Source organism: Coffea arabica, chromosome 5c (assembly GCF_036785885.1).
Source record: "Coffea arabica cultivar ET-39 chromosome 5c, Coffea Arabica ET-39 HiFi, whole genome shotgun sequence".
Classification (NCBI taxonomy): domain Eukaryota; kingdom Viridiplantae; phylum Streptophyta; class Magnoliopsida; order Gentianales; family Rubiaceae; genus Coffea; species Coffea arabica.
The window spans coordinates 43,916,684-43,929,464 of NC_092319.1; the positions used below are offsets into that span (position 1 = coordinate 43,916,684).

Below are 12,781 nucleotides of genomic sequence, written 5' to 3' on the forward strand. Positions count from 1 at the left end.
TACAATTGGATTTTGCATATTTCGTCTTTCATATGTTTAAACTGTAAAAATGTCAATAAACTACAATAACCCCTTTGTGGATTTCATAGATTGTCATATGATCCCTCTTAATGTTTAAAATATTCACGTCACCTTTATAATTTGACGTGAAGTGCAAATTTGATGATAAATAATATCTGTAACATTACTAGTTGAAATACTAAGGTTGTGTTTGGATTGTATTTTTCATGATTTTTCATGAAAAAATTACTGTAGCGATTTGATGTATGTAAGGAAAAAATGTAATAAGGAAATGTGATTACGAAAAATGATGTAATTTTTCGACGGAAACAGCAATCCAAACAACCTTTAATATTGGCTAAGCACGAGATTGAATAATGGCATGACTACCTCTGATTTGTTTACACGTGTCCTGATGCGGGATGAGTCAATTAACAAAACTTTTTATTTTATTTTTATGCATTTATAATCATCAAAGCTCGAGAAATTAAGTCTCCTGGCATTTAAAGTCTGAATCCATTAAATTATTGAATTGTTAAGTATTAAATCTAATACATTTAAGTGCATATCACATTCAATAATAAGTGAATAGCTTATCACTTAATTTTGAAAGCAAATTTTGCCTATGAAATTCAATACCATTTAATTAATTCAGATGTCCAATTTTTGTTGATCAAATGGTCTGAATATGTAAATTTAAGTACTGAGCTGAATTATAAAAAAGCCTTAGGCAGCTACGCTCCTTTTTGTAAGACTAACACAAACTAATAAACACATTGCTGCGGAGGTTGACTTCAAGCAAATGAAGGCTGTGCGGACAAGCGTGGCTGCTGAGTTTTCGTTCATTTTCAAATGAAATTTAACAAGAAAACTTCACAATGCTTGCTTAAAAATTACAATCAGGGTTGAGGAATTCACGAACGCCACATGATACAGTAAACCACATGATACAGTAAAGACATAAGGGACAAACTGCTCCATACAACAGTTTGTTCACTCCAGAAGGAGTACATGAGATCTATATATCTCGATTTTCGAAGAGAAGCCAAATTGGAACATCAACAACGTTTATATCCTTACAAGCTGTGGACACAAACAGCTGCAAACTATGCAGTCATAGTTTCATACTGCAATTTGTGCAAAATCAAGCGAGCACCATACTGCGGTTGAATAGTTATGACTGCACGGGGTGCATGAGTATAAGAGGGGGAGAGTTCAAAGGAGAAACGCTGGAGAAGCATAGCTACTGCCAGTTTTGCTTCCAACATGGCAAAGTTTTGGCCAATGCATATGCGAGGTCCCCAGCCAAATGGGAAGTATGCAGTTTGGCCCTTTGTTGCATTTGAGACTCCATCAGCAAACCTCTCTGGCTTAAACTCCTCCACATCATCGCCCCATATTTCAGGGTCATAGTGCAACAAAATTGCTGGTAATGATACCTGCACTTGAGCTGGTAGAGTTAAATTTCCCAACTGAATATCTTCATCAGTTCTTCGAGGAATTGCAGGTACTGGCGGATATAGTCTGAGAACCTCGTGTAGTATCATGGTGACCTATCACAGACAATAAACCACTCAAATTCCCCACTAAAGCTCTCCATAACACCATTTTAAGAGTATATGCTCTTGAGACCTCACTGGACAAGATTATTGCATAGAGTTTTGTTCTAATATTGAAGATTGAATGCAAATAAAGATTAATCAAAAGTAAATTAAGATCCATCTAGCAAAGCTACATTATACACATCCCAATATTTTTTTTCCTAATCAAGAAACTATAGAGTGTGTGTATTCAAGAGTTTGAGGTGATTTCACATCTATGTGGTGGCAGAGCAACTATAAAAGCACTAGAATATCACAATGATACAATGATACAAGGATATATGTAAATTGAAAATAGAACTTACCAATTTTAGGTGATTTAACCCTTTAAAATCAGGCTTGTTATTCCCAAAGTGTTGCAAAACTTCTTCTCTAGCTCGCGCTTGCCAGTTTGGATGCCTACTCAATAAGACCATTGTCCATACAAGCATCACTGAGGTGGTCTCCTGCCCCGCAAAATAGAACAGCTTGCATTCTTCAATAACATCTCCAATAGTCATGCCAAAATCCTTGTTGCCGTGATCATCAATTTCTTTAGAATTGGATTCGAGTAATATACCCAATAAGTCATCAGCACAAGCTTCCCCTTCTTTCATTGCCTTCAATCTTGCATTTATAATTTCTCTAATAGATTCTTGAACATCTTTGGCAATTTGTTTCATTCTTCTATTTAATTTGGTTGGCAAAAACCTGAAAAGAATATAGTTTCACAAACAAGCAACAAAAGCTTGTATATCGGACCTTCATTTACTGGGTAAAGGGATCTTTTCCAAGCAATGGCATCGAATTTAGAAGTCAAAAGTTTCTTCAGAGCAAAGAAGGCAGTGAGTTAACACAATTTACCTCCACCCTGGAATGTATACTGATTCTACAGCCTTTAGGAAATGTTCAGCCTGTTCCCTTTGAAGTTCAAATATCCTTTTTCCTTCTTGATAGTTACTTCCAAATGCCGTCCGTGAAATGGCATCAGAAGTCAGAGTTTGAATGTCCGGCCAAACATCCAACTCACAGGAGCCATTGGTCGAAACAATCGCCTCCCATTTGTCCAACATCTCACTAGCACTTGCATAAAATGAAGGGACCATGTGCTACAGGCAAGAACACGGGAAAACGAAAAAGAGGTCATGTACAATGCTACTCCTCCAGTAAGAATTCTCAGTTCATTTTGTAAATTAGGTATCATATTTGTTTTTGCTTTTCCTGTAATCAGATAGCTTACCACTTCATTATGGTGAACGCATTCATTCCAATGAACTAATCAAAGTTTCCAAGATTTCTGGTATGACGACAACCTTACCTTGTTGCTCTTATTAAGAGATGAAGTAATAATTCATTAAATACCCAGAAAAAATTAGAGAAAACCTTCAATTTCTCCACATGGAAAGCGGGAGTGATGAGTTTTCTGTGTTTAGCCCATTTATCTCCATCATAGCTCACCAGCCCTGTTGCCAGCAATTTGGTCAATGGATTAGCAGGAGCTTTTTGAAAGATGTAAAGCTTTGTTGTGATCTCCCTTATGTGTTCAGGGTTCAAGATCAGCACCATCGGTTTTGGTCCATGCCATATGTATGTATTCTCACCTGAGAGTCATTCACCACTTGTTTCAACTCAGGATTAAACAAATATCTTAAATCAATCAAGGGTACCTAGAACTGCTATCTTTATCTGTTCTTTTTTTAAAATCATTTAACAAGATGGATACGTTGGAAACGAGATATTGGAGGGTACTTGACCTTATGAACTCCTGCCAGTACCTGAAAATCAGACGGCATGCTATACAGTAGATAAACTGGACTCCTTGGATTAATTGTGATCATAATATTTAGTTCTGATCATCCTAACCAATCACTCAAGAAGATATAAAGGCCTCATTTATTTTCGAATACTACTCGGCATTGCTATCTATTTGATTCACCATGTTTGAGGTTTACATTAATCATGAGAAGATTGAGGCTTCCTGTTGTACTACAGTGTCATTGAGTTTGAACTCTTGAGACTGGAAAGTGGACAAGCAACCTAATTTAGAATAATTTGTCCAGATTGGCACATCCACTGATCCACCCATTTGTATTCATATGCCAAGGTTCAACTCTCGTTGCTCTAATTTGCACTATTTGCTCTGCAATCTCCTTCATGTACTCAAAACAGGGGGGAAAAGAAAATTTCTTGCTAAAAAAAGCTGTCTCATTTACTGAATAGTGAAAACAGATTAGTATCCACTATTGCATTATTTGCCATATCAAAAATAAGATAGAACTATCCTTATGAAATGCTTCCAGACTGAAAGCGATACTGTTTTGTGTGTAAGGTGTAATGATGACTCTGCAATCTCCTTCATGTACTCAAAACAGGGGGAAAAAGAAAATTTCTTGCTAAAAAAAGCTGCCTCATTGCAAGGCAAATTGAAGTAAGGAATCTTGAAAGGTAAATTGCAATCATTGAAGAAATCCATGAACACTTGCAAAGAAAGCATCGGACGATTGAAAAAGATGATACTACTACTTACCATACTTCTTGACAGCTGCACAGAAGTGAGGAATAACTCTCGGGATGAAGTCTTCAGAGACATTGATTGGCTTGGAGTGAGCTTCCTTAAAGTGGGTTGCGATCTCTTTGAAGTCTCCATAGAGAAGTTTGTAAGGATTTCCTCTGAGCCCTTGCTCCTTCAGCCGCTTTTCCAGCTTCTTCGGAGTTAACCACGCCCACTTGAACGCTCTCCATGCAAGCACTGAAATCAAGAGCAGAATACAAGAAGAGAACACAGCAATTGGGCTGTATGCTATCTCCATTACAGAGGCGTAGTTAAAGGTTTATTGTGATCATCTGCTCTTGCATTCATATTTATAGCTGAAAGTTATCGGAAAGTCCGAGAAAAGTTGTCTTCGTGTTGTCCCAGAATTCAGTTTTAGAGAGCAAGTTACTCTTTAGTCACTAGTTGTTTAACGACTCACGCAACTTTCCTATAATTATAATTTTAAGAACTATACATAACTCACATATTTTGGATTAAAAGTATCAAAATCATGCAAATTATTATTGTTATTATTAATTTTATGCTAGAGTCAGTTGAAACCTCAAGACTAATCTCAAGTCATGACGGAAGTTTTTTGTAAAGCATGTAGGGTTTATGCATAGCTTTAAAAGTTATAGGAAGTGCATGAAAAAAAGAATTACACTACTGGAGACTAAAGTGTAATTCATCTTATATTTATACATCTTGAGTATTGAAGTAATTTTAGCTTTTGCATAGGGGTTATACTGATAATTTTAGCTTCCGTTGTTACATATGACGGTTTTCATGATTATAGTTCAAATTGTAAAGTAGTTATATATTAACATTTGAAATCATATAAAAGGTAAGAAAAAAAAGTGAAACTATTAATGGCTAAAATAATATAATTTATCTTAAATTTAAAACTTTGTGGCGACAAAGAATGGGTAAATAAAAATAGTAAAGGAATGGACGGTCATTCTGATGACCGTCCCTGAACAGTTAATGGCCATGATTTGGCTAAAAAATTTTGTGCGGTTCAAATCACAAGTTGTGCGTCAATTTTAATACCGCGTGTGGGGCCCGCAAAATTTTGTACTAAAGTTATACGTTGTGCAAACAAAATTACTCCATGTGCAACCAAAGTTACGCGCCGTTGAAAATAGCCAAAATCACTGTGAATGGTTACACCTATAATCGTCCGTGCCCCTTGTCCAAGGTTGAGGCATTATCTGGGAGTTTGTGACAAAAAAATAAATAAATACAGCTTTTAAAAATTATTATAATTTTGGAAAGGAGCCTAGAGAGAAAACTTGGAAGCCAAAATTTGGACTTTCGTCTGCATTCTAAAAATCTAGGTTTTCCTTGAAAAATACCGCCAATGGGTGCGTACGCACCTGTTTGAATCAGTTGTGGTTCAGTTTCTTTCGAGTTTCCGTTTGACCTCTTTATGTCCCTCTTCCCCCTAGTATCAATGTTTTGAAACTCGAACCGGTCATTGACTCGATCGAGATTAGGGGTCAATGGGTTTGACCCTAATTGAATCCATCTAAGAATCAGATGATGTCATAAATGTAGACACCAAATTTTTGCTAATTTTTTATATTTTCTTGAATTTTGTTGATTTCATGCATCATTTACTTTTGTGCACTTTAATGTGAATTTTCTTGTTTTGTAGGTTTATTTTAAAAAAAGAAAGGAGAGAGAAAAGAGGAAAATAAAGAAAAATTAAAAAGAGAAGAAGAAAAAGAAAAAATCTCTAATCATTTTTTTTTTCAAACTAATACACCATTCACCCAATTTAATACTCCACCTCTCTTCCCTCTTTTCTCCGGGTACAAAATTCATCATTTTTTTACCAACAGCTTCACAACAACTCCAACCAACGCTTCTTTCTCAATTCACTCTCTTAGTTCTTTCTTTGGCTCTCAATTCACAAGTAACAAAAAAAAAAGAGTAATTTTATTTATATCGACAGTGTATGTACTATCACGTTAGATACACGACACATAAATAAAATTTGAGTTTCAAATTTAAATTTAAATTATATATCATGCATCTAATGGTGAAAGTATATACACTATTAGTGAATAAAAGATTAATTTAAAAAAAAAAAAAAAAAAAAGAAGAGGAAAGCAACTTTCCCTCAATTCCCTCTCCCTCTCGGATCTCCTTTCCCCCCTTCCCCTCTTAATTTTTCCGCCATCACACACTCTCACAAAACTCTCTCTCGGTTCAGTTTGCACGCACAAGCACACCAAGCACAAAAACTCTATCAATTTCAAAACAACTCACCAACTTTTTCCTCCCCCCAACTCTCTCTCGGCTCTCCCTCAAATTTTCACACCTCACACTCCAACAACCTCCAACTCCCTTTCTCTTCCTCTCTGCTCTCTCACTCCCTCCCTCTACACATATTCATCCGTAAACCAAACACAGAAGAGTATCCTTTCCGTTTTCCCGTGATGTTGAGCAAATAAGCAACAAACACGCATTTAATATAATTAATTAAAAGAAGAAAAGCTTAAAAAAAATACATCAATGAAAGTTGTAGTCCGTTGCCAAAGTTTTTGATGGGACCATGTGCTACAGGCAACAACACGGAAACGAAATGGAGGTCATGTACAATGCTACTCCTACTCCTCCAGTAAGAATTCTCAGTTCATTCTGTCAACTAGGTATCATATTTGTTTTTGCTTTTCCTGTAATCGGATACTTTACCACTTCATCACAGGGAACTCATTGGTTCCAATGGACCAGGGGCAGTAACGGTAACCGTTCCTGGCAACTACGTGCATTTTACACACGGTGTAACTTACTTTTAACAACGTGTAACTTTAGAACAAAATTTGTGGGTCCCACATTTGTTGTTAAATCGAGATACAAGATGAAATCTGGACCGTACAAATTTTTTTGGCCAAATCTTGGCCACTCCTGCCCCTCTTCCGGTTCCAATGAACTAATCAAAGTTTCCAAGGTTTCTGGTATGACAGCCTTACCTTGTAGATCTTATAAAAGATGAAGTGATAATTCATTAAATACCCAGAGAAAATTAGAGAAAACCTTCAATTTCTCCACATGGAAAGCAGGAGTGATAAGTTTTCTGTGTTTAGCCCATTTATCTCCATCATAGCTGACCAGCCCTTGTGCCAGCAATTTGATAAGTGGATTAGCATGAGGCTTTTGAAAGATGTAAAGCTTTGTTGTGATCTCCCTTGTGTGTTCAGGGTTCATGATCACCACCATCGGGTGTGGTCCAAGCCACACGCATGTATTCTTACCTGAGAATCATTCACCACTTATTTCATTAAACAAACATCTTAAATCAATCAAGGGTGCTTAGTACTGCTATCTTTATCCGTTTCTTATATCATTTAACAGAATGGATATATTGGAACCAAGATACTGGAGGGTACTTCACCTTATGAACTCCTGCCGGTACCTGAATATCAGACAGCAATGTATACAAGAAGCACGATTAAAAGAAATGCATTACTGCCAATTGGACTCCTTGGATTAATTGTGATCATAATATTTAGTCCTGATCATCTTAACCAATCACTCAAGAAGATATAAAGGCGTCATTTATTTTCGATTTGATTCACCATGTTTGAGGTTTACATTAATCATGAGAAGATTGATTCTTCCGGTAGTACTGGAGTATCATTGAGTTTAAACTCTCGAGACTGGAAAGTCGACAAGCAACCTAATTTAGAATAATTTGTCCAGATTGGCACATCCACCCATTTGTATTCATATGCCAAGGTTCAACTCTCGTTGCTCTAATTTGCACTATTTGCTCTGCAATTTCTTGCTAAAAAAAGCTGTCTCATTTATTGAATAGTGAAAACAGATTGGTATCCACTATTGCATTATTTGCCATATCAAACATAAGATAGAACTATCCTTAGGAAATGCTTCCAGACTGATAAAAAGAAAGGTGTAATGATGACCCTGCAATCTCCTTCATGTACTCAAAACAGGGGGAAAAAGAAAATTTCTTGTTAAAAAAAGTTGTCTCGTTGCAAGGTAAATTGAAATGAGGAATCTTGAAAGGTAAATTGCAATCATTGAAGAAAACCATGAACACTTGCAAAGAAAGCATCGGATGATCGAAAAAGATGATACTACTACTTACCATACTTCTTGACAGCTTTACAGAAGTGAGGAATGACTCTTGGGACGAAGTCCTCAGAGAGATTGACTGGCTTGGAGTGAGCTTCCTCGAAGAGGGTTGAGGTCTCTTTGAAGTCTTCATAGAGAAGTTTGCAAGGATTTCCTCCGAGGCCTTGCTCTTTCAGCCGCTTTTCCAGCTTCTTGGGAGTTAACCACACCCAGTCGAATGCTTTCCATGTAAGCACTAAAATCAAGAGCAGAACGCAAGAAGAGAATACAGCAATTGGGCTGTATGCTATCTCCATTACAGAGGCGCAGTTAAAGGTTTAATTTTGAGCATCTGCTCTTGCATTCATATTTATATCGGGAAGTCCACGTAGAGTCATCTTCATGATGTCCCAGAATTCATCAGTTTTAGAGCAAGTTACTCTTTAGCCCTAGTTGTTTAATGATTCACGTAACTTTCCTATAATTTTAAAAGCTATACATAACTCTCAAATTTTGGATTAAAGTATGTTCGGGGGTTAATATCTTTAATGCTAGCGGTCCCAGAAAAGGGGCGTCAATCGTTCATATTGGTCATTCCGGTTTCCCCTGAGACTTCAATTCAAACTTCCAATGTGCCTTCAATACTATGAGCCTATGAGGTTATCTTTTATCCAAAATGTTGCCGATTCTAATTGCACTTTTATTTTGTAAAATCAAACACCCCTGCCGGGCTAAGTCTGCCGCCCTGTAGGGGACAACGTTTCAAAAAAAAAAAATGCTAAGTTGCTGCAGGCTTCCTTTTTTTTTTTTTAAAGAATCACCCAGCCCGGTAGGGGACAACATTCATAACATTCAATTTACCTAGCACCCTAAGATTATTGATTACCCTTGAAACTGGTTCTGAGCAACAGGAAACCCGGAGAGGGAGCAGATTAAGACTCGGGCAGAAACTTTTGAACAATTTTCTGAAAAAATCGTTAAATTTCAAAATGCAAGAACATTACACTGCCTGGCAGTTCTAGACAAACAAAAGTAATAACGGGATTTAACTAAATGTGGAATTTCGATTTATGTATTCAATCTATAGCTTGTGCAAAATCAAGGGAGCACCGTACTCTGGTTCAAGACGGGAGCATGTGAATAGGATGGTGAAAGTTCGAAGGAAAAGCGTTGCGGAATCATTGTCAGCACCAGCTTAGCTTCCAGCATAGCATAACTTTGACCAATCCGAGTCCGAGGTGTTGGAGATTATCCAAAGAAATGAAAGGTTATAAGGAGACTGTTTATATAAGTGTAAAGTGTTGCGTATCGTTGTAGCACCCTCACAATTGATGTAACTACTTTAATAGTGAAGGGTTATCACTTTGATGGTTGTAACTAATCTGTAACATACATCTCCTATTCTATAAAGAGATCAATTGAGAGGTAATTTGCTGCAAAAAACCATCCCATCAATACTAGATATTCTGTAAAAGTTCATCAATACTTGAAGCCATGCATCTAGCGTGCTTGAATTCTGCCTCGGTAGTTTAATTGCACCTCCTCATTGATTTTAAGGACGAATGCAGAAAAGCAATACGAAAACCTCTTCATCAATTTGGAAACTTCCTAAGAAGTCCTTTAACTCCAATAAATGATTAAGGATGACTCGAAGCAATGAATATACATACATACATACTGAAGAGGTGATTTTCGGTTAAACGAGCTGCACCAGACTACTGAAGTGATCTCCTGCAGTGAGTACGGTCTCACGAAAGTCACCTGCTCAAATTATAAAAGGTGGGGCTGAATCCCTCAGTTTTCCTCTGACGATCTAGTTAGCGCAGAGAGGAGTGGAAATTAAGGGAGTTTTTTAGAGAGTGGTTCTTACAGAGTATTTTTTTTCTCCTTTCCTCAGTGACAAATCCGGATATTTATATGGGACAATTTGAAGGGAAGGACGGTAGGATCCAACTTCCTGGGACTGACAAACTGAGCATGTCAGTCTGACTTGATAGATTAGTGCAAGGGACAGGTCTTGTCAGATGTCCTGTCTTTCTGTGTGTGTTAGTCTGTGGCCCAACTTCAGCTGTCCCATCAGGCACAGTGATACTTCAGGATAGTAGTCGTGGGGGCTGAGGTAATCGGGATGTACAAGTGGCACCCCGTGTGCACCGGCCTCAGCTCGTTATGACGAGGCCGAGGTGACCATTACTAGAACCCTTTGCGGGAAATGGAGCTCGGCTAGGCGAAGCCGAGCTGAAATGACCATCCTCACATACTAAAAAAGTCCTTTAACTTCCTATAAATGTATGTATGTATGTATGTTGAGGATGGTCGTTTCGACCCGGATAGTCCGGGGCTTCACCCTAATACTTCTGGAAGTGCCGCCTCGGCCATCTATTTAGCGAAGTGATTTTGACCCGTTTATCACCTCGGCTAGAATCCTCAGGTCATGAGCCGAAGTGATGCCTAAGCGTCTGACAACTGTAAAAAGGTGAGATGTGACCCCTGATACAGCTGACACCTGACGAAAAGCTGCTCTGACACACGACGTCTGGATCTGGCAACTATCCCGACGCGTCTTTTCACAAGGACCAGTCAAATCAACTTGATACACTGACCATCTCAGATTTCTAGGGACCTATGCTGGCAGCCCCTCTTTCCTATCCGTCCCCTATAAATACCCAACACTTCTACTGAGAAAGGAGATGACCAATTTCGGGTAACACAAGCTATATCGATTCTTTCAATTACTATATCACTTCTTCGATACTGAACTAACTAAAGTTTCGGAGTTATACAGGGGGATTTAACCCCTCTTGCAAATAAAACAGGTGATCTCGTTGCTGTGATTTATCCGGGCCAGAATACTTCTTGGACCCAGGAGAGCCACTCCAGCTGGGCAGAAAACACCTCTTCAATTTATATGCACAAAAAATAAAAAAGAGAAGTCTTGAATGGTAAATTGCAATCTTTGAAGAAATCCGTGACCTCTCGTAAAGAAAGCATCAGATGATTGGAAAAGAAGATTTTACTGCTTATCAAATTTCCTAATAGCTGCACAAAAATTAGGAATAACTCATGGGACGAAGTCATCGGTGAGGTTGATTGGCTTGGAATGAGGTTCCTCCAAATGTCTTTGAAGTCTTCATAGCGAAGTTTGTAAGGATTTCCTCTTGAGACATTGCCCTTTCAGCCGCTTCTCCAGCTTCTTGGGACTTAACCACATCCAGTTGAATACTTTCCAAGCTAGCACTGAAATCAAAAGCTGAATACAAGAAAAAAACTATTGGGCTTTCATTCGTGTTCTACAGGTATCAAATTTATGATGATAAAGACAACGGAGAAAATTTTAATAGATGGCAATGTGGCACATATTTTTAATGTTAATCATCTGCAAATTATACTTCTTTTTTAAAATGGCATAATGGTAGGGTTTTTTTTTTTTTTTTGTGATTTTAGAAAAGGGAAATGGAAGAAAATTTAGGAGCAAATTTTTGGGCTTTCATTGTTCTAGAAATATCAAAGTTATGATGATAAAGAAAAAAATGGAGAAAATTTTATTAGGTACCCCAATTGCGCGGTTATGATTTGGTACAATTGTATTTATTTGTGGTACTTGTAACAAGATATAGTGTACATTTACATAAACTTTTGCATTTCCTTCAATATTTCGTGTAAATAAACAAAATTCACACTTTTGACCAAAAATTGTCTACCTTGTGTCAATAAAATCCGAAAGTTAAACTACAAAATTGTGGCTTAAATGCTTTGGACTCGCATCTTTATCAAACTACTCATTTCTTTCAATTGTTTTCATTTATCTCCTCATCACACAATTTAGAATTTCAATTGAAAAGAAAACCTGAAATTTCTCCCTTTTGTCTTCTCTCCTTTCCCATCACCGCATTCAGCTTATGCAGCTTTTCGTTGATTCATTTTGTAGCTAAAATAATTTTATTTGGCTGGAGTCTAATGCTGATTTTGTCTGAAGATATCTTACGCTCATATGGAGGATTCGAAGATTAATAGCAAATAATTTTTCTTTAGTTTTAACGATAAGATTGGACGACTCTCCGGATGTTTGTACGCGATAAAAGTTTCAATTTATGCTAAACTAAATGTTTACTCGTTGATTTGAACTTAAATAATAAAATAGGAAATTTGCCTTTTTGCATTATGCACGAGATGATCTATAATAGGCAGCTTTCTATTCCATATTAAAAGAATTTCTCTCCTCACACTCGTGCCTTGGGTTGAATTAACCGTTCATGGTTTCTTTCGCAAGTCAATCAACTGAACATTCACCAATGACTAGGAAGCTTCTTCAAAGCTAAGGCTCAAATGGTGTCAATTACAAAGATTACTTGTTTCAAAAAATTTGTGATAATACGTAAATCCTTGTCAAACACGATTTTCAGCATTTCCACGCCACCCCCGCCCCCCTCTTTTTTTTCTGGTGACTAGGGGAAAGTTTACACCCTTCCGCAGGAACTCCTCTAGAAGTAGCCACACCTATTACATCTGCAGCTAGTATGCCTCTGTTGTTCTGCTTGACATTGATTACTCATTCCTTAAGCATCCACACATCCTTTTGTAGGAG

General features: G+C 37.4%; 1 protein-coding gene across 3 annotated transcripts; it reads right to left on the reverse strand.

Annotated features, from left to right (window-relative positions):
* Positions 1-810: 810 nt before the first annotated feature.
* On the reverse strand, positions 811-9,072 carry LOC113690173 (cytochrome P450 CYP72A219-like). 3 transcript variants are annotated; one of them, XM_072051072.1, is made up of 5 exons: positions 8,231-9,072; positions 7,156-7,373; positions 2,445-2,689; positions 1,907-2,291; positions 811-1,553 (listed from the first exon to the last, which is right to left on the reverse strand). In XM_072051072.1, exons 1-5 carry the CDS (start codon positions 8,511-8,513, stop codon positions 1,107-1,109), a joined length of 1,578 nt encoding a protein of 525 aa, XP_071907173.1. In that variant the 5' UTR covers positions 8,514-9,072; the 3' UTR covers positions 811-1,106. The 3 variants fall into 3 exon arrangements, with proteins under 3 accessions (XP_071907173.1, XP_071907172.1, XP_027063800.1); XM_072051071.1 differs by lacking the exon at positions 7,156-7,373 and adding an exon at positions 2,964-3,181 and having other exon boundaries at positions 8,231-9,061; XM_027207999.2 differs by lacking the exons at positions 7,156-7,373; positions 8,231-9,072 and adding exons at positions 2,964-3,181; positions 4,108-4,424.
* Positions 9,073-12,781: the final 3,709 nt, after the last annotated feature.